Source organism: Cibotium barometz, chromosome 53 (assembly GCF_041138505.1).
Source record: "Cibotium barometz isolate CiBa-2024 chromosome 53, ASM4113850v1, whole genome shotgun sequence".
NCBI lineage: Eukaryota > Viridiplantae > Streptophyta > Polypodiopsida > Cyatheales > Cibotiaceae > Cibotium > Cibotium barometz.
This window is the reverse complement of record NC_141098.1, coordinates 36,697,064-36,720,948: the sequence shown is the minus strand read 5'-3', so window position 1 is coordinate 36,720,948 and position 23,885 is coordinate 36,697,064. Positions and strand designations below refer to the sequence as shown.

General features: G+C 41.3%; 3 protein-coding genes across 7 annotated transcripts; all 3 read right to left on the bottom strand.

Annotated features, from left to right (window-relative positions):
• Positions 1 to 200: 200 nt before the first annotated feature.
• LOC147608587 (uncharacterized) lies at positions 201 to 2,082 on the bottom strand. Its single transcript, XM_086789466.1, has 2 exons — positions 1,785 to 2,082; positions 201 to 1,546 (listed from the first exon to the last, which is right to left on the bottom strand). The coding sequence occupies exons 1-2, from the start codon at positions 1,966 to 1,968 to the stop codon at positions 615 to 617; spliced, it is 1,116 nt and encodes a 371-aa protein (XP_086645592.1). The 5' UTR covers positions 1,969 to 2,082; the 3' UTR covers positions 201 to 614.
• A 455-nt stretch (positions 2,083 to 2,537) lies between these two features.
• Positions 2,538 to 5,069, bottom strand: LOC147608586 (amino acid permease 3-like). Of its 5 annotated transcripts, XR_015264542.1 has the most exons (5): positions 4,887 to 5,069; positions 4,642 to 4,790; positions 4,242 to 4,572; positions 3,909 to 4,097; positions 3,266 to 3,686 (listed from the first exon to the last, which is right to left on the bottom strand). XR_015264542.1 is itself a non-coding variant. In XM_086789520.1 (3 exons), exons 1-3 carry the CDS (start codon positions 4,660 to 4,662, stop codon positions 2,922 to 2,924), a joined length of 282 nt encoding a protein of 93 aa, XP_086645646.1. In that variant the 5' UTR covers positions 4,663 to 4,789; the 3' UTR covers positions 2,538 to 2,921. The 5 variants fall into 5 exon arrangements, 4 of the variants coding, with proteins under 4 accessions (XP_086645646.1, XP_086645645.1, XP_086645648.1 ...); XM_086789520.1 differs by lacking the exons at positions 3,266 to 3,686; positions 4,242 to 4,572; positions 4,887 to 5,069 and adding an exon at positions 2,538 to 2,993 and having other exon boundaries at positions 4,642 to 4,789; XM_086789519.1 differs by lacking the exons at positions 4,242 to 4,572; positions 4,887 to 5,069 and having other exon boundaries at positions 3,409 to 3,672; positions 4,642 to 4,789.
• A 4,545-nt stretch (positions 5,070 to 9,614) lies between these two features.
• On the bottom strand, positions 9,615 to 11,882 carry LOC147608585 (pentatricopeptide repeat-containing protein At1g11290, chloroplastic-like). Its single transcript, XM_086789465.1, has 3 exons — positions 10,282 to 11,882; positions 9,876 to 9,982; positions 9,615 to 9,712 (listed from the first exon to the last, which is right to left on the bottom strand). Exons 1-3 carry the CDS (start codon positions 11,880 to 11,882, stop codon positions 9,615 to 9,617), a joined length of 1,806 nt encoding a protein of 601 aa, XP_086645591.1.
• Between the last annotated feature and the right edge of the window lie 12,003 nt (positions 11,883 to 23,885).

The window sequence follows — 23,885 nt, the reverse complement described above, 5'->3', positions numbered from 1 at the left end:
CTAGTACCAAAATAGTGCAAAAAGTACCAAACGAATCAAAGAAAACAAAAAATACCAAAGATAATACCTAGATAGCACCCAAGACATATTTAGCACTACCATATAAGACCAAATAAAAGCTCAACTTCAGTACCAAAACACTTCAAAAGAGTACCACATGAAGAAAAGAAGCACAAAAAGTACCAAAGTTAGTGCCAACATTGAACCCAAGATGTAACTGCAAAACCTTAAAGACTCTAAAACTTGTAGCTAGAAAGTACCAAAGCAGTATCATAATAGGTCAAAAGAGTTTCAAATGAACAGCAAAGCACCAAAAGTACCAGTCATGGGTGCAACCAATTATCCAAAACAACCAAAGGTGCCCTATAAGACTAAACTCAGTAACTTGAAAGTACCAAAATAGCACAAAAATAGTTCAATAGAGTACCAAATGAAATAAAGAAGCACCATTAAGTACCAAGAAAGGTAGCAGCACAACACCAAGTGTTATAAAAAATACCAAAACAAGTAAAGAAAGTACCAAAACAGTTCAAGAAGTTCCAAAACCACCAAAAATGTCAGCAGATAAACCAATCAAGAAGTGAAACATGCCAAATTGCCAAACCATGTGCAAATTAAACACTATCAACAGTCAAACACAATGCAATAGGCCAGAAATACAATACCTCCTGCTGTTCAACCTCTGCTTGGAGCTTTTGGATATTTTCGAAAACCCCGTGTCGTCGCAACAAGCGCCGACTTGCTCCCAGCTCAGCCTCCACCTCTCTGATCTCTTCATCCAGAACAGGGATTTGTTGCTGAAGCTGAACAATGTGTGCTTCCAGGGTATCGATGTCTTCCATCAAACTCTTTGCCACGTCCTTTCTACCTTCATATACCAGTAGCTGGTCCTTGTTTGCTTGAATAGAGGCCTTCAGGCTTCTGAGGTTCGACCATCCTGGATGTGACACTGGGTCTGCCAGTCTTTGCAGCAATGCCTCTAAATCAGGTAGGTAGTCAGTAATTACCCCTCTGCCAGCATTCTCTGGTTCTGTGCAGATATTACTACCACTTTGAGTCATCCGGGCCTTCTTATCTGAATGCAGGACATTGCCAGGAGAGGAAGCATTTTGCCTCCTCCATGCCTCAATTTTACGCTCAAGCCCGCCACTCCTAGATGATATCATCTGCAACACTCCTTCCCCAAACCGGGCCCATGCTACTTTATGCCCTGCTCGGTCTTTTTTCGCTGCATGGCATTTCTCAAAAGCGTAGCACGTAGCAAATTTGTTGGTCAATTCACCACATGAAGGGGGCCCCTGATAAACTTTGGAGAATAGAAGTCTGCAGTCTTCCACCAGTTGTGGCTGCAAATGGTTTAAATAGATCTTGCTATTCTTTTGGTACTTGACCTTGAATACAGTTAACCATTGGTCGGGTGGCATGTCCTCATCAGTCAAGTCCTTGAAGAGTTTGCCCTCAAGACTGAGACCGTACTCTTTATGCAGGTCCTGTGCCGTGTAACAGAACCTGGTTTGTTGAGGGTACTCCTCCATTTTGTTCTTACCTAAAATGTGTTCAAAACAAATCAGAGAATTGCTGACTCCTATAGATTAAATGTGGTGCCTGACATTGTGTCTAATGTGAGGTGATGCCCTACAGAACCAATTGTGGTACTCAAAGAGTACCAAATTTGCTAGTGCAAAGTACCAAATATAGTACTGTTCATTTAACTTCAAATGTCAGTGCAGGGAGTGAACATGCACCATTTACTTAGCACATGCATATGCCAATGAATAGCGTACCACGTCTTGACTTGCTGGTAGATTTTGATTCATCGTCGTCGAAGAGGAGTGAGGTCCGTTCGGAGTCGACCTTGCACTGTTTTGCACTTGCCCTTGTGTTGGGACTGGCTATGTGCTCCGGCTTTGTTTGTTGGGGGGGTGTGGTGGAAGCACCCTTCTTGTTGCTGCTGCCAGGAGGCACCATGCCCTCCTTTGCCTTCGCTTTCGGTTTGCATGTTGAAGGTGACGCTCCCAAATATAGTACTGTTCATTTAACTTCAAATGTCACTGCAGGGAGTGAACATGCACCATTTACTTAGCACATGCATATGCCAATGAATAGCGTACCGCGTCTTGACTTGCTGGTAGATTTTGATTCATCGTCGTCGAAGAGGTATGGTCAAAGCCAGTACAGGTTTCTCTCTCTCTCTCTCTCTCTCTCTCTCTCTCAATAGTTGCAGTTGTGATGTCAATTTTTTACTCTTTAACCAGAGTGGACTTGGGTATAGTTAAAGCCATTGCAGGTCCCTCCCCCCCTCTCTCTCTCAAAAGAGATATGAAAACACTCATTGTGATAAATGGCCTCATGGGTAGAGGGCAACCATTTACATGGCACACTTGGTGGCTTCCTTTATATTAGTGATAACCCACAACTTCACAACATATGGCGTGTCTTGCAAGCCCTTAGAAACATTTTTTTTGCATACTCCTACTGCATGATCCTCATCAAGATCTGGGTATTTCATCTACACAATTGTAGAAAATAAGCAATGCTCATCCATGATATGCATATCTATTTGCTTGTGCCATAATAATATATGATTAGAAGAACATTATCTTGATTAATTGAGACATCATGTATTATATAGGATACAATCAAGTGGTTGCCTCTCCTAAAAGTCAAACGATGAAGAAGGCCAATCGCGTGGGAGTCTCCACAACCACCATCTTTTATATGTTGTGCAGATGCATTGGTTATGCTATTTTTGGAGATGATGCCTTTGGGGATATTAAGTGCCTTGGAATTTTAGCCTCTCGTAGTTTACTTCCCTATCGAGATGCACATTGCTAAATCCAAGACACAAAGGTGGAGTCTCGAATAGTTTTTTTTGGGTGTGCTGATATCACTATAGGAGCTCTTATCGAATCCATATGAGGTCATACAAGCCCTTCCAAACGCACTCTTGATGGACACCGCCAACTCGTGGAACCAAACTGTAAATGGCACACCTGTAATTCGAGAATCATAAATCATGTTGCACACTACAATGAACCAAAACAACATAATAACATGCCGAGTAATGATATTGACAATGCCATAAAAAAGAGGACAGCATATACAATGATATTTATCATAAAGTTTAGTCACACCATTGCATATACAGGTGGTCAAAGAATGTGTCAATTTTCAAGAAGTCAATATTAGTTAATTTTTCCCGAATTATCTAATATTTCCTTCTTAGTCTTTAGGTAGTCGTTAAAGCTACTTCAATGGCCATGACCGTTTGTAACCAACCATTTATTGTATAAATCACCCGTTTGGCACAATAATGAAGCATTCATAACAAGGGGCACTTGTTCTAGTGGTTAAAGGGGGTGGCTTGTAACCTAGAGGTACTAGGCTCGATCCCCGCACATCCGATTGTTACCTTGCCCTCACTTTGTAGAGGATATGAGGGGTTCTTATGGAGTATGTTGCTCCCTTCTAGTAGTCACCAATTTAAAATAATAATAATGAAACAATCATGTTTTTAATCACTAAGCGTTACGTTCTTGTTCAAGGGTTACTCTAGTTTTTAGAAGAAAGGGATAGCCATTCTTCAACAAATGCAAAAAGTGGTTGGCAAAAGACTGTTACTCTTCTTTTTACCCGTTCTTCAACAAACGCAAAGAGTGGTTGACAAAAGACCTGCAAAAGACCTCCTACACAAGAGTGTTGGAGTCTAAATAATCAAATATACATTCACAATGTTGTGCTTCTTCTTTTTTAAATACGGTACAGAGAAAGAGGGAATTCATAGCAATGTCATCGCTAATTAAGAAGAAAGAAAGAGGGAATTCATAGCAATGTCATCGCCAATTAAGAAGAAAGAAAGAGTTAACATACAAGGGAGAAACTGATCTTAAAGGAGCAAGAATGCATACCTGGAATGCGCCCACAAGGTATACAACCACGTATGCATTAGCAGTGTCATGAACAAGCCAGACAGGCATAGCCGTCTCCAAGGCAGCATAGCCAATGCAACCACACAACATATAAAAGATGATGGCTGTGGAGACTAGACTCCCACGAGGTTGGCCTTCTTCATAGTTTGAGGCGATTTGGATCGTATCCTATAATACAGCATGTCTTGTTAAACATCCATGAAACTATTGATCCATTTATATATTCTAGGACAGGTGAAGAAATAAATATCTGCATCTCAGATCAGTGGCATTGGAAGAGAGGCCATATGTTGTCGAGTCGAGGGTTATCACCGGTATAAAGCCAGCCACCCAATGTGCCCTTGCTTATATTCCTCCAAACAGAAGCATGTAAGGGTAGGTTGAAGTGTCGCGGTGGCCGTGTATGTGGAAACAATTCAACCTTGCAATGGCACTCACGTGCAGACATAAAGACATAGAGACAGAAAAGCGGTTGAATGATACAGACATGAAGACATGAGTAGCAAGTTTCTTTGGCACATGGATGGAGAGAGAGTGAGTATGATGCGTACGCCATGCTTATGGAGACTGATTGAGTAGCCAATTGCAGTACCCACAAAGTTTGTGTATTGTACGATGGCACAAAACTTAGTGTGCACATCTCCTGCGCACAAACAAGTCTGTGTCAACTGATAGATCTGTACAAGTATAATAGCTGGTTTGTTTATCCTACCCAAGTCGGATCGAACGGCATTCAAGTTGCGCTTGGCGACTATGCAAGATGTGTGCCGGACTCGGATACTCAATGATTCGTTCGTGACAGCACACCTGACGAGATCCCCGCTGTCACGTCGATGTGGGCAGATGGTGTCGACAACGTCCCTGCACCAAAAGAGCCATCAGCGCAAAGTAGCAGAAATGAAACCAATGAATGAAATGACGGGGTATAAGGAGCTACGCACAGTGCAATTGGGTTACCTGTTCGCTTAGGCCGGCCATCATCATCTAAGTGGGCTTCATAGGATAAACTAGCTAGGGATTTGGGATGAAGGGAGGAGCTAGCGTTGTGATTATATTGTCCTTGCAAAGAAGGATCCGTCTGGACTCTTGTGTGAACAAGTAGGATCGATCGGCTTTGTGTGTCTGCGTGCTGTTTCGAGTGCAGTAGACTGGATCGATCGACGTTAAATAGTCGTAGGCTGCAGGTCTAGTAGTAGTAGGAGGGGAGGAAAGTACACAGTGCAACAGGTCTAGTAGTAGGAGGAGAGGAAAGTACACAGTGCAATAGGTTTGAGTGCGCTTGCGAGTCGCGTGCTCAGCGTGTAGGCTCAGATTGTAGGAAAGTACACAGTGCAACAAGTTTGAGTGCGCTCGGCGCTCGCATGCTCAGATTGTAGGAAAGTACACAGTGCAACAGGTTTGAGTGCGCTCGGTGCTCGCGTGCTCAGATTGTAGGAAAGTAAAGCCTTTACTGGGCAAGATGTGTGTCCGACTCGGATATTCAATCGATTCGTTCGTAGAGAACGATTTCCCAAGAGATTCCTATATTAATTTCAATATTTTACGCTAAGCGCCTTCTCCCCAACGACTCGTAAACTCTTGCACGATCGACATAGTATAAAAAGGAGCAATTGGTCTTTTATCTTTTCTAGTAGAGTAACTTTTTGAAGATTTTATTGTGATTTGATTCGTTTATTTATTCTCACTTCCTTTTTAAAAAATCATCGAATTCTATAGTTACTCTTGTTGTTACCTCATTTTGTGAAGCATAGGTGATGGGTGAAGGTGGTTGGGAAGGAAAAAGGGGATGGTAATTTCTCACTCTTTCTCCTCCTTATTTCAAGATATAATTATCAGGGTGAGTGATAATAATATTTTTCTCTTTTCCTTTGAACATTGTTAGAAGTTAAACGAATGATATGTCGTGAGTGTGCAACCTTGTTGATGAGGGATTCTTCAATTTAAGTAGCATACACTAGAGGTAGAATTCTAGTGGGTACAATTGATCCAATTGGCTACAATATTGCGCATGCAAATGGCTATGCAACAACACATGGGGCGGTTCCTAACACTTATAATAGTCCTTTTATGAAGAAAATGGAAAAAATGTTGGGTCCCTATCTATGCCAATGCTATATAGATGTTATTCTACAATGCTTATATTAGTGCATGTATCAAGACTTATATTCACAAAACTCATTAAACTTTTTTCAAAAGATTTCCTAAACATTAAAGAAAAAGCAAATTGAGGAGAAGGCGGAAATGGAAACTTTACCAACCTAATGTCTGTAATTGATATGTAAAAGTTTTTTCTTCATATATTGTAGTCTTTTTTCTTTTTATGTTGTAATAAGTGCTCTTAAGATGCTCCCAAGTCATGTATCATAACATGAACAAGCGAATTTCTAGCCTTATAACTAGTCATGGGTAGCTTGGGTTACGTACTGCTATGTAGCTTAGTGAGAAAAGGATTACAAGGTATAAAAGCCTCATCTTTGGTTGGAAGACACAACCCATTGTTGAAGAGGTAGCTCCTAGTGCGTGCTCATAGTTAGTTACTGGCATGCATTGGGATCTTCCTCTGCATGTTGGTAGCTAACGACATGCCTAGGTAGTAGTCGAGATGCCTAGGTAGCTCCTAGTACATGTCAGTAGTAGTTACCGGCATGCATTGGGAGCTCCTGGTGCATGTTGATAGCTAATGGTATGCCTAGATAGTTCCTGGTGCATTCCAATAGTTATCAGAATACATTCGTAGCTTCTGGTGTATGCCTAGGTAGCACCTGGCATGCCTAGGTACCTCCTAGTCCAGTATTTAGCAGCATGCATTGGAAGCTCTCGGTGTATATCGGTAGTAGGTACCAACATGCCTAGGTAGCACCCGTCATACATTGGAAGCATGTTGGTAGTTACTAGCATGCTTAGGTAGCAATCGGCATGTAATGGGAGCTTTCGATGCATGCAAGTAGCTACTGACATGTCTAGATAGCACCCCGCCTAATGCATAAGCCTTATGCATAAGGCTCATGCATATTATGCATAGGCCTCATGCACACTATGCATAAGGCTTATGTATAGCATTCATAGCCTTCACGAGGCTATGCATTCATAGCTTGCATAAGACTATGCATAAGCCTCATGAATAAACCTTATGGATAAGCTCCTACACACATGAGGCTTTTGTATTAGCCATATGCATAAGCCTAATACATAAGCCTCATGTATGTGGCTTATGCATAAGGTTTATGCATGAGCTTATACATAAACCTCATGTATGCAGCTTATGTATAATGTTTATGCAAGGAGGCTTTATATATGAGGCTGAAGCATATGGATTTATACATGAGCCTCATGCTTACGCCTCGTCCATGAGGCTTGCACATAAGCATTATGGATGAGCTCCATACATGAGGCTTATGCATATGGCTAACATATAGGCCTCATGTATGTGAGCAATGATTTTTATATTCACGTGATCACAAATTTTTTTTTGTTAACAACATGTTATTAACATGTTAACATGTTAACATGTTCCCAAAAAAGCCGGTGGGAGGTTCCCTAATAATCGGCTAAAATCCCGCCGGGATTTTGCAATACCCGACGCTCCCGTCGGGAAAATTGAAAACCCGATGGGTCCCGTCGGGGTCGTCATCTAGCCCGACGGGCTACAATTTTCTATATATATGGGCCCGGGGAGGCCCTTTGGGAGTTCATTGCTGACAGTATACACAGGTAATGAAAGTTGTGGGTGTGTGTGTTTGTGTGGGTGTGTGTGTGTGTGTGTTCGTGCGGGCAGCCGCCCATTGTCGCAATACGCGACAGGATGTGGGTGGTCCGCCACACGAGGGGTGTGTGTGTAAGGCCATTCTTCGGAATGGTGCTTACCCTGGGGCACTTAGTCGATAACGTGGCTGGTCTGTGTCCTATGTGGTAAGTATGGCACGCCATAGCGGTACTAGTCGGTAACGCGGCAAGCATAGTATCGTTATGGCGATGTCACCTTCCCTTCCCTTCCCTTTGTCAAATGCGAGCATATGGTCGGTAACGCGGCCAGTGTATGTCCGTATCCTATTCGTATTCCCATAGAATCGGGCAGCATTTTGTAACGCGGCAAGTTGGTGTCATCCGCTACTGCATATATTGTTTTTTGCATATTGTGGCATTTGATCCTTAACGCTGTCGTGACGTGTGCGGTCTAGCCGGGAAAGCGCGGGGCTTCTTGCTGTGAGAGTAACAGGTCACCAAAGACCGCATTCACATTGTCATTTCACATAACCTCTTGCTTGATTACATGACAACACAAAATCTACATGAGATACAACTCAAAGGTGTTGATTTTTTACATAAAGAGAAGGTATTCACACCAAAACATTAACTGCCTTTCACAAAATTTACTTCACTTTGGTGTCTCTGGAATTTTATTCTCCATTTCCTGGCACTGTATACATGCAAAATCAGCATAAACTACTCATGGAAATCAGGTCCACCACCAAACATGGGAACATGGCCCTCCTTGATTATGAGAAGGAATGCCTTCCCGGGCTATCAGCAGCATGCAGCAAAGTCTTGTACACAGGACACTCATAGATACCACCTTCAGGAGCTTTCCTGAATTGTACAGGCTTCAGCCAAACAATAGGGAGCTCACTGTATAACTCCTTTGGCCTAGACTCTGTCAAGATATGTTTCTGATAATCCCAGCGAGATCCTTCGAGATATAAACCTCGAATGTAACATCCATCATCTGGTGGCTTTGTGAGCATCTTAACTGTTTGACTATCTTTGATGATGAAATTGAAAACAACAGTGTCGATGGGGTATTTGTATTTTCTTGCGAAGTTCTGAAGGGTCCCTGTCAGGAATGCCTGAGGGAAAAAGAATCCGGATATCCAGTACACAGGAGGAGCTCCTTCATCAATCCACTTTTGTATGAACTCTGTCCTCTGGAGCAGATTCACTACCCAGGAAGAGAGAGGCTTCAAGGAAGGATAGGCCTTGCTTGCCCACAAGTCTGGAACCTGGTTATTAAAGATGCTTCATGGTGTTAAGCAAACCATTGTATCGAATGCATTCTTGTGTTAGAACTGTGTTCATACTTTCTGTGTACATAGTTGGATAATTCTGTAGAACAGCTTCAACATCAAAGGTGGGAGGTAGCTTTGCAAGAATGTCTTGACAAGACTTCTCAATGGTCTCCTCCCGTGACATTCCCCCAGTTCCTGAAGCTCTTCACATGCAGTCCCTTCAAACCCAAGCTGCGCCTGTGGCTGCAGCTAGCCCACAAAAACACGAACGGGGCCCTTCTCCCCGTCATCTCTTATGTGCAAGGCCTTCACACCACGTTGCGCCCTTCTCTGAAAAACCTGCTGTAGCGCCCAACACAAAACACACACACAGGGCTCTCCTCCTCAACGAGGCGCCCCCCCCCCCCCCCCCCCCCCCGAGAACCCCTTCGTCCCCTTTTTTTTCCAATTGACCAGTGCTTCCCTTTTACGGCTACTGCAAACGCTGCTCCTCGGTGACCTTCCAGCCCGCCTTCGAGAATCCACGTTGGCAGCAGCTCATTGCCTCCACGCCACCTTTCCACGTTCATTTTTCCTATTTTATTTAACTTTGAAAAATGGCCACTATATTATTTCCTTTCACACCAAGTCCAAGGTATATGGCCCCTCTTTACTTTTTTCTGCCTTTCCTTCCATACACACTTCAATAAAGCTTTAAGTGCCCCTTCTTTCTTTGACGCGCCCACACATTCGATGCCAAGTAGCTAATATCATCTGCAGCCAACCACGTTCCGGACAGGCCTGCAACAAATCCAGATTCCACATAAGTTGTTCCATGAACATGCTTTCACTGCATAGACATGCCACAGCACGACATCGACCCCCTCTAAACCTGCACATCCTCCGGTATGTGCCACCAAGTTGCTATATAGGCTAATCTTCATTCAAATTTATACTGATTTGCCTTCAGCTTTATCAAATTTTGGCACGTTATCTTCAGCTTTTTCATCCTCTGAACCCACATTCTCATCAAGGCTTTCCTGACTGGTTGAATTTTCTGTATTGATCATCCTGCTCATAAGAAGCCTATTTTCAAGGGTTGTTAAAACTCCATCTCCATTCTCTTTGCCAGCTAATGCAACTTGCACAAATGTTGGTTTGGCATCCCCCTAGTTGAAATTCTCACAGCTTTTACTTTCATAAAATACAGTTTGATTGTTCTCAGAGCAGTCCACAACTGTGTTTCTAGATTCCCCATGCGTGTCGAGAATATCTGCAAAAGATAGCATTGCATCGTAGTATTGCCCATCTTGCATGGTTAAGCCAACATCATCCTCGTTCAAACCTTCTTCCCTCATCATAGCCATCACCTTCTCAGCATCATCCCCCCTGCCAGCTCTGCAGCATATATGTTTGCTAACATGACATAAGGTACAGTGTCCTCTGGATTCATATCGAAGAGGCGAAATGCAGCTCGTTCTCCTCGCACCACATCCACCTCCTTCCGGCATGTGCTCAGCAAGGTGGTCCATGACACAACACTGGGTTCAAGTGGCATATTAATAATCAACTCCTCTGCTTCAACCAACCGGCGTGTCCCTCCAAAGAGGTCAATCATGCAGTTATAATGATCAACATTTGGCACGATCTCATGATCTTGTTTCATGGCATCAAAGCAACGGCAACCCTCTCTTAACAGACCGGCATGGCTACATGCAGAAAGTACACTAAGAAAGGTGATTGAAGTTGGCTTCATGTTGTCCAAGCGCATTTGCTCATAGAGTGAAAGTGATTGTTTACCCAATCCATTTTGACAATAAGCTGCAATGATTGCATTCCACGAGATTACATTCCGCTTGGGCATCCTGTCAAACACCCTCTGAGCATCTTTGATGCTCCCACATTTGCTGTACATGTTTACGAGGGCAGTCCCTAAAACAATGTTAGATTCAGATGCATTGCAAATAATATATTTATGTAGCTGTTTGTCTTCAGATAGGGCTGCACAGTTGGCGCATGCCGAAATCATGCTGATGAGTGTTACTTCATCACGCTCCGACATATTTTCATAAACTCTGCACGCATGTGAAAATCGGCCACATTTCCCATACAAGTTAACGAGGGCAGTCTGGATGACAATATCCTGCTCAAAGGCACTTCCCATGATGCAAGCGTGCATCTTCTTGCCTGTGGCTATGGCCACAGCACTGGCACATGCATCAAAAGTGCTTACAAATGTGACCTTATTAGGTAATGTGCCTTCTTGTAGCATTTGCTCAAAGATTTGGAGGGCATCCTGGCTCCTCCTTTTTTGTGAATGTGATCCAATCAATGCATTCCAAGATACCACATTTCGCTTGTGCATCTTATAGAACATCTTACGTGCATCCACTAGACTGGCACATTTTCCATACAAGTTGACAAGAGCAGTCTCGACAACAATGCTCCCTTCAAAACTGCAGCTCAAGATATGGGTATGTATTTGCTTACCTTTAGCTGGTGATCCATGGCCAGCACATGCATCAAGGGCACTAACAAAGGTGACCAGATCTGGCATCAATCCATGCAACATCATGAGATCAAACAGGAAAAGTGCATGACTACCTTTCCCACATTGAGCATATGTAGCAATCATAGCAGTCCAAGAGACGGAATCATGGTGAGACATGCTGTTAGATTCTCTTTGAGCATACTCTAGCTGCCCACAATTGCCATACATGGTGATAAGAGCCGTACCCATTGCAACATCCATTTCAAATTCACTGCCATACATGCAAGCATGCATCCACATGCCTGCTTTGACGGTGGATTGGTGGGTAAGAGCGGTGAAGAGGCTAATGAAGATGAACTTGTAACGCAAGAATCCTTGAAGCTGCATTTGCCCTACTAGGTCGAGGGCTTCAATGTAATGTCCATGCATAGCATGAGCTTTGATGGCGAAATTCCAAGCGAAGAGATCCAGCTGATGCATTCTGGCAAACAGGGAGTGCACCTCATCCAGGGCACCACAGCTGCCGTACTGCGTCGCTCTTTAATATACCCGCTTGTGTTTCCAATGCACTGACTGTGCTTTCTAATTCCTCCACAGATTGCTCTAGAAGCTTTGCTTCCTTTTCTTTCTGCTCCGCACGAGTCTTGCTTGTCTCTGCAACCTGGCGAGCTTCTACTGCTATGGCCTCATGCTCTGCTACAAATCGCTCAACATCATCATGCAGAGAAAAAAGCCTATTCTCATGAATTTCAACAGCATCTATGGATTTCATAGCTTTTTCTTGGACTGCTCTGCAGGAATATTAAGCCTCTTCTAGTTTTAACTGATGACTGCCCAACTTTTGAACCTCTTGCAGAAGTGTAACATTCTGCTTTTCTAAAAGAAGATTATCTTGTTCCAGTTTAGATGAATTAGCAGACATCTCCTTAACCTGTGTCGAGAATTTCAGCAACTCCTTTTCTTTCTCATGCAACACCTCAAGGGTTTTGGAATGAGCACCTTTCACTTCTGCGACAATATCACAGCTCTTCTCAAATTCGTATTGAAGAATCTCCATGTCTCCCCTCTGGCGGTCCACCTCAGCCTTGAGCTCTAGATTTGAAATTTCCAACTCGTCCACATTTAACAGCAACCCTGTTGGGCTACCAGCAAGTTGTTCGAGTTGTGTTTCCTCAATAAAATGAGAATCACCTGTATCAGCAGACTGGCATAGCATATCTTCCTGCAGAGAATCTTTTGTTCTGATATCCAACTCCTCCTGTAAGAACTGTTTTGCAACTTGTAGGGAAGACCTCAAGTCAATACAAGCTCCTCACCTTCTTCAGCTATCAAAAAGGTCGAGTGTCGTAAGCCCTTGAGACAAAGGGTTAGCTTCAAGTCACTACAAGCTCCTCTCTATCCTTGGTTATTGGAATAGATGAGTGTCATAGGCCCTTGAAGTGGCAAGAATGGATCAAGTCATTGCAAGCTCCTCTCCTTCCTCAGCTGTCGAGAAGGATGAGTGTCACAAGCCCTTGTTGCCATTCTACAGTTCTAAGAGAGAACTACAAGTCTATACAAGCTCCTTGCCACCCCCTTCTCCTGAGGTGAACAAGTGTCATAAGCCCTTGTAATCCTTCTTCTTCCCTAATAGTTTTATTATGGAAGACTACAAGTCCTATAAGCTCCTGGCTCTCTCTTTTCGAGAAATGCATCAGTGTCATAGGCCCCTATAGCCTTCTTTGCTTTGTCTGCCATTATTTTTTTACCTCCTTTGCATCCTTGTCATGCTTTAGAAGTTCTCCAAGCAGCTAAGATATAGCATCATTATAGTATATTTCCTTCATTTTTGTACCTGCCTTTCAGAAAGCCCTGATTGTGTATCTATTTGCTCTAATTTTCCTCAAGCATCATCTTGATTTGTATGTCATCTTGCATGTATCCATACATTCCAGATATCATATCGTTTTTCATCCAGCATTCAAATTAGATAACATTACCTTTGTTTTCCACTTCACCCAGCCTTCTTTCGACTGCCTGTTTTGCTGTTGCATGTAGAGCACAAATGCCTGAAACATCTGCATGGTGTTGACGTCCGGACGAAATCCTTGCTGCTCCTGTTGATCACCCATGATTCCCCTTCTACTCTCACCCCAGCTGTTTCACGTCGGGTTCACCAAAGATGTCGTGACGTGTGCGGTCTAGCCGGGAAAGCGCGGGGCTTCTTGCTGTGAGAGTAACAGGTCACCAAAGACGGCATTCACATTGTCATTTCACATAACCTCTTGCTTGATTACATGACAACACAAAATCTACATGAGATACAACTCAAAGGTGTTGATTTTTTACATAAAGAGAAGGTATTCACACCAAAACATTAACTGCCTTTCACAAAATTTACTTCACTTTGGTGTCTCTGGAATTTTATTCTCCATTTCCTGGCACTGTATACATGCAAAATCAGCATAAACTACTCATGGAAATCAGGTCCACCACCAAACATGGGAACATGGCCCTCCTTGATTATGAGAAGGAATGCCTTCCCGGGCTATCAGCAGCATGCAGCAAAGTCTTGTACACAGGACACTCATAGATACCACCTTCAGGAGCTTTCTTGAATTGTACAGGCTTCAGCCAAACAATAGGGAGCTCACTGTATAACTCCTTTGGCCTAGACTCTGTCAAGATATGTTTCTGATAATCCCAACGAGATCCTTCGAGATATAAACCTCGAATGTAACATCCATCATCTGGTGGCTTTGTGAGCATCTTAACTGTTTGACTATCTTTGATGATGAAATTGAAAACAACAGTGTCGATGGGGTATTTGTATTTTCTTGCGAAGTTCTGAAGGGTCCCTGTCAGGAATGCCTGAGGGAAAAAGAATCCGGATATCCAGTACACAGGAGGAGCTCCTTCATCAATCCACTTTTGTATGAACTCTGTCCTCTGGAGCAGATTCACTACCCAGGAAGAGAGAGGCTTCAAGGAAGGATAGGCCTTGCTTGCCCACAAGTCTGGAACCTGGTTATTAAAGATGCTTCATGGTGTTAAGCAAACCATTGTATCGAATGCATTCTTGTGTTAGAACTGTGTTCATACTTTCTGTGTACATAGTTGGATAATTCTGTAGAACAGCTTCAACATCAAAGGTGGGAGGTAGCTTTGCAAGAATGTCTTGACAAGACTTCTCAATGGTCTCCTCCCGTGACATTCCCCCAGTTCCTGAAGCTCTTCACATGCAGTCCCTTCAAACCCAAGCTGCGCCTGTGGCTGCAGCTAGCCCACAAAAACACGAACGGGGCCCTTCTCCCCGTCATCTCTTACGTGCAAGGCCTTCACACCACGTTGCGCCCTTCTCTGAAAAACCTGCTGTAGCGCCCAACACAAAACACACACACAGGGCTCTCCTCCTCAACGAGGCGCCCCCCCCCCCCCCCCCCCCCCCCCCGAGAACCCCTTCGTCCCCTTTTTTTTCCAATTGACCAGTGCTTCCCTTTTACGGCTACTGCAAACGCTGCTCCTCGGTGACCTTCCAGCCCGCCTTCGAGAATCCACGTTGGCAGCAGCTCATTGCCTCCACGCCACCTTTCCACGTTCATTTTTCCTATTTTATTTAACTTTGAAAAATGGCCACTATATTATTTCCTTTCACACCAAGTCCAAGGTATATGGCCCCTCTTTACTTTTTTCTGCCTTTCCTTCCATACACACTTCAATAAAGCTTCAAGTGCCCCTTCTTTCTTCGACGCGCCCACACATTCGGTCGATGCCAAGTAGCTGATATCATCTGCAGCCAACCACGTTCCGGACAGGCCTGCAACAAATCCAGATTCCACATAAGTTGTTCCATGAACATGCTTTCACTGCATAGACGTGCCACAGCACGACAACGCGGTCGAAAAAATGTCGTAAATTTGCTTGCATATTACGGCATGTGATCGTTAACGCGGTCGAAAAAATGTCGTTAATTTGCTTGATTTGACTTGTATTGTTTTTATTGTGTGTGATCCATGCGATACTTGGTTGGTAACGCGGCATGAGTATTTCATGGATCAAAGTTTACATCATATTGTCTTTACATTTAATTTCATAATATCGTAACTCGAAAAAATGAATATCTCTCTCTCTCTTCCTCCCCCCTCTCTCTCTCTCATGATACACCTCACAAGTCTTTCTCTCTCTCTCTCTCTCTCAATATTCAGGATCCAACATGTAAGCAGCACTGTGTAGTGGTGAATGCGCTCCAATCCATCTAGCATGAAAGTACTTCAATAGGACTTTTCTTTGTCTACTGGAGAATGGTACACGCCATTGCTTTTCCACCACTGAATGCTCTAATTTCTCAGGACACTCCAAACTCCGCTGGACAGTCCACCATTGCATCCATGCTTTCCTGAGATTAGGCGCTCTTTGATCAAGACTTCGTACGGCATACATAACAGGCATCATTACATGGTATGCATCCATCACACTGTTCCACCAACTTCTTCTCGTAAGCGCTGCCTTCAAGACTTTGATTTTCTCTTTCACTTTTTCAAGTTGAGTGCTCTCCCAGTCATGAAATGCCATGCATGTAAATGTTGTGTCCGTTTTGGATGCTGTAAAATCTTATATAAGGGTAAAATCGTGCGCAGATTTCAAATTTGGGCACTTGATTGAACTACTACATTGCAATTTGGAGCCTTGAAACGCGCATCAAAAAAGGGTATCTTGGACTGCGTATGCCAGTTTATTTTGGATGCATACAATTTGATTTTCTACATCAAAATTCAAGTTTGTTAAGTACTTTGGAGTATCTAGAACACTAAGACTGCATCTTTATTTCGAAGAAGAGACTCAAAAGTGTAAACGTGAGTGCAAAACCTAGTCTCCGCTAGAAGCTTTAACATAACTGATATGCGAGGTCGAAAAATATCTAACACTCTCTGTCTCTTGAGCATGAATCTCACAATCTGGTGAGCAGTGTCGACGATTGAGGCAAACCATTTGGTATCATCACTTTTATACCAATCTTTTAATACAAGATTCAAACTATGAGTATTACAACCTACCGGAAAAACATGTGGATACTGTCGCTTTAGGATTTTGGATGCATTCTTGCAATTCTTTGCATTGTCCATGATGATTTGGACTACATTTTTGGCACCCACTTCCTCTATCTCACAGAGCCAATGACTTGAGCAATGTAAGCCCTAGTTTTGATTGAACTAGCAGAATCCATGGCACGGATGAAAGTCTCACCTCTAGGTGAAATAACCATTATATTAATTAATGGTTTTCTTTGTACATTGGACCATCCATCACTTACTATACTACATCCAGAAAGCTCTATATTGCTAAGAATTATTCTTTGTACATGTTCTTTTACTTGCGCATAACATTTCTCTAATAGATCATTTCGCATAGCATGGTACGTAGGCGGTGAAAACCCTGGTCCAAACTCACAAATTTTCTTCCATGCTCTCTTCCAATGCTCACTGTCTACCATCATCATAGCACTCCCAGAAAAGTAAATCACTTCAGCAAGGGCGAGTTGTGCATCATCGAGCCGACCTTGACGTAGGCTTTCTTGCAATGAAGTTTGACGCATGGGTATATTTCCTACGTCAAAGTTTCGCTTGTAGGAAGATGCACTAGGTAGATTACTTTCTGGTTGCACATTGACGTTTGGAGTACAAGCAGGCGATGTAGCGGGAGTTTGATGATTAGAACAACAGTGTTCTTGTTGCTACCTTGATACATTAACAGTAGGAGTGTAATGTTTTCTTGAATCTTTCTTTTGAATTTCTTCTCTTATCCCACTCTGCAGGTGTAGAGGGGTGGGTACATGACTTTTTCTTCGGTCTGCCTAAAAAGTGCTCTTAGTCGAGGCGCCCCACCTGATTTTACTGCATGGCATCGCTTACACTCCCAATCTATGAATCGATCACCAACGTTAATTGCATATTGCCACTCTATCCCAGGTGCCTTTTTTTTCCTACTATTTGGAATTTGGACTCTATTGGAGGTATCACTGGATCCAACATTGTCCTCCATCTCAACAAATAACCTATTCAACCAAGCATATAACAATGTACACAGATGAAAAAACAACAAAGTCACTCACGTATTACAAAACATACATTAGCAGATAAACTACTTCGAAACTATCTTGACAAACACAAAAGTTCATCACATAATGCAAAACTACTTCAAAACTATCTTGCAAGGTCTGACTAGAAAACTACTTCGAAACTATCATGCACATTGCACCCCCAATGAAGGATGCCTTTTGTACCCAATTAAGGATACTTTACACAATCAAAGATCTATGCTTGCCCAATACTCTAGTATAGGATAATAGACCTTCTCTAACATTCACAAAGAAAATCAAAGATCTATGCTTGCCCAATACTCTAGTATAGGACAATAGACCCTTGTCTACTCTAAACTATATCAAGTATCAAGAACCAATACAATCCCCTAAGCAGGACTCTTGGCTCCATCAAACCATTCATAAAGCAGAATGAGATAGATTACCTACGTAGCTCAAATGCAAAGCTGAATGACTCCAACTTTGTCCCTAAATCTCCGCAAGTATTAGCTACGAACCACACCCTGCCCCCAATTCAAACAACTAAGGGGACGAGTGGCTCAATAGCCTTAGGAGTGCCTACAAGGAAAGACGACAGCCCCTAAGATAAGGACGTTCTTTCCATGAGGACACTTCTAGCAACTCGAGAGCTCTACAAGTACTTTGAGGAGAGATATCACGCCCCCAAAACAAGGACTATCTTCCCAAAAGTTCCACGATGGGTGTCGAGCAGCAGTGTTTATAAATAGAACAGAACCCCACCGGGGTTCCTTTGTTTTCCCGGCGGGCCCCTCGGGATTTCTAATATCCCGGCGGGCCTGCCCGGAAAACAAGAATCCCGGAGGTGTTACGGGACTAGTGGGTTCTCGCAGGTCATTGCTCAGGTCATGTGAATATACAATGTGATCACAAGTTTTAATATGTTAACAACAGGTTTTGTTAACGTGATCACAAAATTGTGAAGACATTAATGAAATCCCTGTATGTGAGGCGTAAGGATTATATTGTAGTAGCCTCATGCATGAGACTTATTAATATGGCTAATGCATAATCTTTATGCATTCATAAGATTTAGGAGAATTAGCCTCATATAAATGTAAATGCATGAGGCATATGGCCGCCTCTTGAGAGATGCATAGCTCTCTAAAGGCTTATGGCTAATGCGAAAGCCTCATGCATAAGCTTTCTATACGAGGCTTTATGTACAAGTCTCATACATGTGGCTTATTCATAAGCCTCATGCATAAACCTTATGTATACGCCTCATGCATGAGGCTTATACATATGGCTAATGCATGAGGCTTATGCATATGGCTAATGCATATGCTTTATGCACTAGCTAGCCATATGGCAACCTATTGAGAGAAGCATAGCTCTCAAAAGGCTATCCATAGAGGGAAGAAAAAATAATAAACTCTAATCTTAAAAACCCTATAACATATAAAAGCATAAGAGAGGAAACATAAAAGAGAGAGATCTCTTACCTTATGAGGATTGTCTGTGTAGAAAACCTACAAAATCATGCCAAATAATTTTATTTGATTTAATTTTATTTTGAAATTGTCCAAATCACCACAAGGCGAATAGGGTGTGAATAGGGTACCCAAATACGACCGTCAAAACCTTATTTGCATTCTAGCGCTTCTTGTGTAAATAACCATCTTATATTACTACATTTGACTGTTTGCAAATGGATTCAAGCGCATCTTTGTCACACAAACACCACCAGCAGTAATGCTGTATAATTTTCTTCATAAATTGGAGCTGCACGGTCGCTTGGACGAAATATCAAAGATGTTTAACTGTGATTTTACCCTAGAGGACTTTCTGAGGGCTACCCGCATTGAGATTTCAGAGCATGAGGTAGAATTCTCATGATTAACTTTGAGGGATAGAATTATCGTTGGAACAAGTTCGTGCATGTCAACAACATGAAGCTATCTTCTCATAATAGTTTCAAGCAAAATCTTAATAGAATCCTTCAAAGAGTCTAGAGAGCATGAAGAGGATTGAGAAGGAGTGCCATGTTCATAGCCACACATGCTGCTTTGTCAGGTATGATCATGGTCTAATATGTTATCTAATATGATCCTTGAAGATGATGACCACGAAGAGCGACAAGATGTCAAAGTCAAATTTAAGAAGGAGGAACAACACTTTCATCAAGGAGTAAATATTCTTGACTTTGCTGAGGAGAGGGATTTAACTCAATCTCTTGATGTTCAGTATCTCTGGAGGAGACTTTGATTCAGCCCGCAATAGGAGGACATAATAGTGCTATAAGATATTTATGGCATCCCTACATTTTCTTTGTCGTCTTTCCAAATCAAAGATCTCTAGTATTTTTTGATATCAGATCTACATGCAACCTTTAACCATAGGGAGGACAACTACCTCACAATAATTGTACAAAATCTCGAGGAGGATGATAATTTTGTAGACATAGAGGTAGTAGATAAGTACCTTCTTCTCGACTCCAATGTTAAGTATATATAACTCATGACTACTGGTGGGGAAGCCTTGTAAATGATGTTTAGAGATGCTTCATTGTATGAATAGGCTAGGATTCCATCTAAGGAGGAATTCGATAATATTCAGAGAAATCTCAACATTTCTTATATGGGAAGGAAGGTTGATCCAAGGGAGTCCTTAAGGGGAAGGATGAATGTTGAGTAAGGGCAGTCCTCAACAGATTGTTGGATGGATGAATTCGAATTACTTGTTTATGATCAAAATCTGAAGGTGTATATGAATGAATGGATCATCCATACTTTTTGATATAGCTGCTATGTATGTGTTTTGTTTCCTTATTAAAATGAAACATGTTGCTTATTTGCAGCTCATCGTCTATAAAGATGATTTCATTCATCAAGGCAAAGTCTCATGCATTAAAGGATTGGGAAAGGAATCGTCAAGGCAAAGTCTCATTTCATTTGCAAGGCAAAGTTTCATGCATTAAAGGATTGGGAAAGGAATCGTTTCTTGGAGAATACATAAAATCCTCAAAATTTCCACAATTTGTTATATATCACCAGAAGTTTTCAGACAATGCGAGTTTTCCATTGTTTGCAATTAAGACTTTGTCTAGATATCTTGGGGGCTATCCTATCAGATGAAATAACGATAAAATAATGCTTCTAGAGAAGCAAACGGAGTTGGGGAGTCTTCGGTCAAGGGCCTGGCATTTACGCCTTCAGATGACCTTACCACTTGACCTACACAACATATGCATTATCATGTGGAATTAAGGATAGCTGGTTGCTTAAAAATTTTGAAAAAATAGAGTTCCTTAGGTATCAAAAAGAATTACCTGCTCCAACTGAAGATCATGTAGATGATGAGGCAACTCCGAAAAGGAGAAGGGTTTAGTGATTTTTCAATGATGACGATTTATGAGACTCATCAATATTGTATACAAAGTTAACTAGAATTGAAGTAATGCAGTTTTGTATCTTTACATTCTATTAATCTAGTGGTGATTTACACACATCTTTTTTTCTCTCCACATGTTTTGTGCTTTAATAGTTGTTGAATTTTTAAAGGCTTCAGCTCTTTTATGTTTCCTCTCCTCTATTTCTTTATTACTTGTTTGAAGCAATGTTGAGGACTTCAAGGTTCCAATGAAGCCGATGGAGTATTTTGCGATAAAACCATTGGAATACTTCATGCATGTTATTTTATTTTATTTTTCCTCCAAGATGTGTATGTCTCAAATATGCATTGCGATCCATGTAATGTGATTTCTCCATTCCTTGAGTGTTTCATATACTTGGGTCCCCATATTTTTTAATAAAGAATGGCATATGATGTAGATAATATGTTGGAAATCGGCACATAAAAATAAGGTTATGCTTACATAAGCTACCATGTAGTGTGTTATGTTTGATTCAGTCAAAGCAACCTTCATGACTTGTTTAAATGTTTGCAGATTGTCTTGAAATTCCTTTTTAACTTGCTTTGTCCAAGTATATTTCTCAAACATCTTGAAGAGAATATCAATTGAGCGCTAGGCCTCTTCTTTGTGGCATGTCTTGATTCACCCTCTTGGCTTTTCACAACTTTCTTGTCTTGGTCTTTTTCTTTTTTTTGGGATTGTAAAGGTTTTGACAGAAATCTTCTTGATTTTACACCCCCAATGGATGGTTTCAATGGAACATCCTTCTCATTTGTTGACCTCTTTGTGTCTTGCAAAATACGAACGTTTCTCCCACGTAGTCTAATGTCTGACAACACTTTCTCTAATGATGTAATAGATTCCTGTCTCTCTTCCACCTCCTCAATATTTCAAGCAAAGCCAATGTACAAAACCACAAGTTTCTCTATGATAAGGAATAGGGCATGCAGGGTACATATATGCACATTGACTAGAGGAATGGCAAATACAGGATGAAAGTTCTCATCAATCAAGTTTTGGTTTGGTGGCCTTCTCCACCACTTACAATCTAGCTCTTTTATGGGCCCATGCAAAAGAGACACGACAACTTTGTATTAGATCCGTTGCTGCAATTAAATAAGCACTTAAGACTTTAGGTCGCCTACAAGATGCCACTTAACCTAGAAGTCCCCCCTTGTAGTCTAGACTAAGTTTTCTTGTCCCATTCATTTGTTGGTTGACCAACTCAGGAATTGATGTATGATGAAACACCCAAAACAATGTTTTATGATGTTCTTTCTTGACTTATATATATATCGATAGATAATATAAGCAGGCTATGCAAAAAAAAGGAAAATGTGAAGTTAATGTAATGTGATTTACCTCAAACGATCCAAGCCACCAAATATTTGCTTCAGACTGCACACTAAAATATTGAGGTTTATCATCCTTGGTGCTTGTATCAAGTGCTTTATTCCTCAGTGTTATTGTCACTCTCTCAAGCTTTTTAATTTGATAATCTCACATTTATCAAGCATGATAAAAAATTCAAGCACACCTCTTATTTCCTCAAAAGTTACGTCACAAAACTTCACCATTCTCTTCTACAAAAGCTCCATATCCAAGAATATGTTATTAAATTCATTATACTAAATGCTGCCACTTTTTCCATTGAACTCCTCTTCAATGTGGTAAGGTTTACCAATATATTGCAAGACCCCAGCATTGAGCTTGCTCTGAGTAGGAGTTGGAAGTAGTTTCCCATTAATATTGGTAGCCTTAAGAACCGAAGATTTGAGAACCGAAGGTTGTGACTTATGAAGAACATTATAACCTTTACATTTGACACCATTAGTATCTAGAGCTTCCTCTATTTCTGATGTAGAAACTACATTACTACTAACAAAATTTTCTATAATGTCTCCTTTGACCAACTTGATCTTCTTTTCTTGCATCAATTCCTTTGTCATTCTTGAAGTAAGCAAAGGTTTTAATTGCTTTGTGGATGGAGATTGGGGTTGATATTCTCCTTATCAGGTTGCATTATAACCCTGTAGTTACAACAATGATAACTTCTAACATATAGAAGAAAATATTAAAAAATAAACTTCTTTAAATACATTTATTACTTGATTGCTTGAATTCTTTTCTTCACACCACATGAGCCTCGCTTCAAGGTCACAAAGTTTTTGAGCTTTCTCCTCCTTTGTGTTTCTTCGATGCTAGTGTCCTTTGCTCTATATCTCCTTACTTGTGTTCTTAATCTTGTAATTTCAATCTCATTTTCCTCCAATTTCTTTCTAAGGGCCTTGCAATCTTTGGTTGAACGAAGGAGTTTAGCTTCTTTAATGTTGTGAATAATGTCTTTCACCATCTGCATACATAGCAATGGATTTGCAATATCTTACCAATACATTGACTTCATCTCCTGTAAAATGTAATAGAGTAGTTGGGTTTGATAAGGGAGGATGGAAAGCAGTCATAGGGTTGAAAGGGTAAATTGATCCATCACACCAAAGATCTATGTGCTGCAACCCTGCCATTCTCATGTCTTCCTTAACATTTGATCAGAGGATCACATAATTTTTTATGTGCTTTTGAATGGGCTCATTCTCACTATCAAGATAAATGTGTAGATGATACTTTTTGTTTTTGTCTCATTGATTAATTTGGTTAATTGAAGGATTACTTGAATTGAAATACTCCCTTGGTTACGTGTAAAGATGAAAGAGTGCATGGAAGTGGCTTATTATTTGAATTTTAATTATACCGCCGCCATCACAATGCTTCATTAAAGAGGAAAATCTTAGTGAAAAAGATTCAAAAATATGGTTGTAGCCTCATGCATTAAATATCAGAATATAAGGTTATGAGACAAGATTATAGCTTTATTCATAAATAAGGTTATGAAAAGCTTGTCGCCTTTCTTAAATATCACAATGGTAATTTGGAATAACATGTATATTTTGATATTCGGATGTTTTGGTATTTTTTAAGTTTTCTCTAGTGAGAGAAATTAGAAATTAGTGAATTTTTGACAAGGCTCTCCAAGTGA

Coding starts and splice junctions, on each gene's coding strand:
- LOC147608587 (XM_086789466.1), bottom strand. CDS start 1,968: ATGGTGCCTCCTGGCAGCAGCAACAAGAAGGGTGCTTCCACCACACCC. Junction 1,547..1,784: donor TACCAGCAAGTCAAGACGTG/GTACGCTATTCA, acceptor AACACATTTTAG/GTAAGAACAAAATGGAGGAG.
- LOC147608585 (XM_086789465.1), bottom strand. CDS start 11,882: ATGCATCAGCTGGATCTCTTCGCTTGGAATTTCGCCATCAAAGCTCAT. Junction 9,983..10,281: donor GGGGGGATGATGCTGAGAAG/GTGATGGCTATG, acceptor TCTTATGAGCAG/GATGATCAATACAGAAAATT. Junction 9,713..9,875: donor AAAATTTGATAAAGCTGAAG/GCAAATCAGTAT, acceptor GATTTGTTGCAG/GCCTGTCCGGAACGTGGTTG.
- LOC147608586 (XM_086789519.1), bottom strand. CDS start 4,662: ATGCCGTTCGATCCGACTTGG. Junction 4,098..4,641: donor TGCCGTTCGATCCGACTTGG/GTAGGATAAACA, acceptor GCTGTATTATAG/GATACGATCCAAATCGCCTC. Junction 3,673..3,908: donor ACCTTGTGGGCGCATTCCAG/GTATGCATTCTT, acceptor GGTCTTTTGCAG/GTCTTTTGTCAACCACTCTT.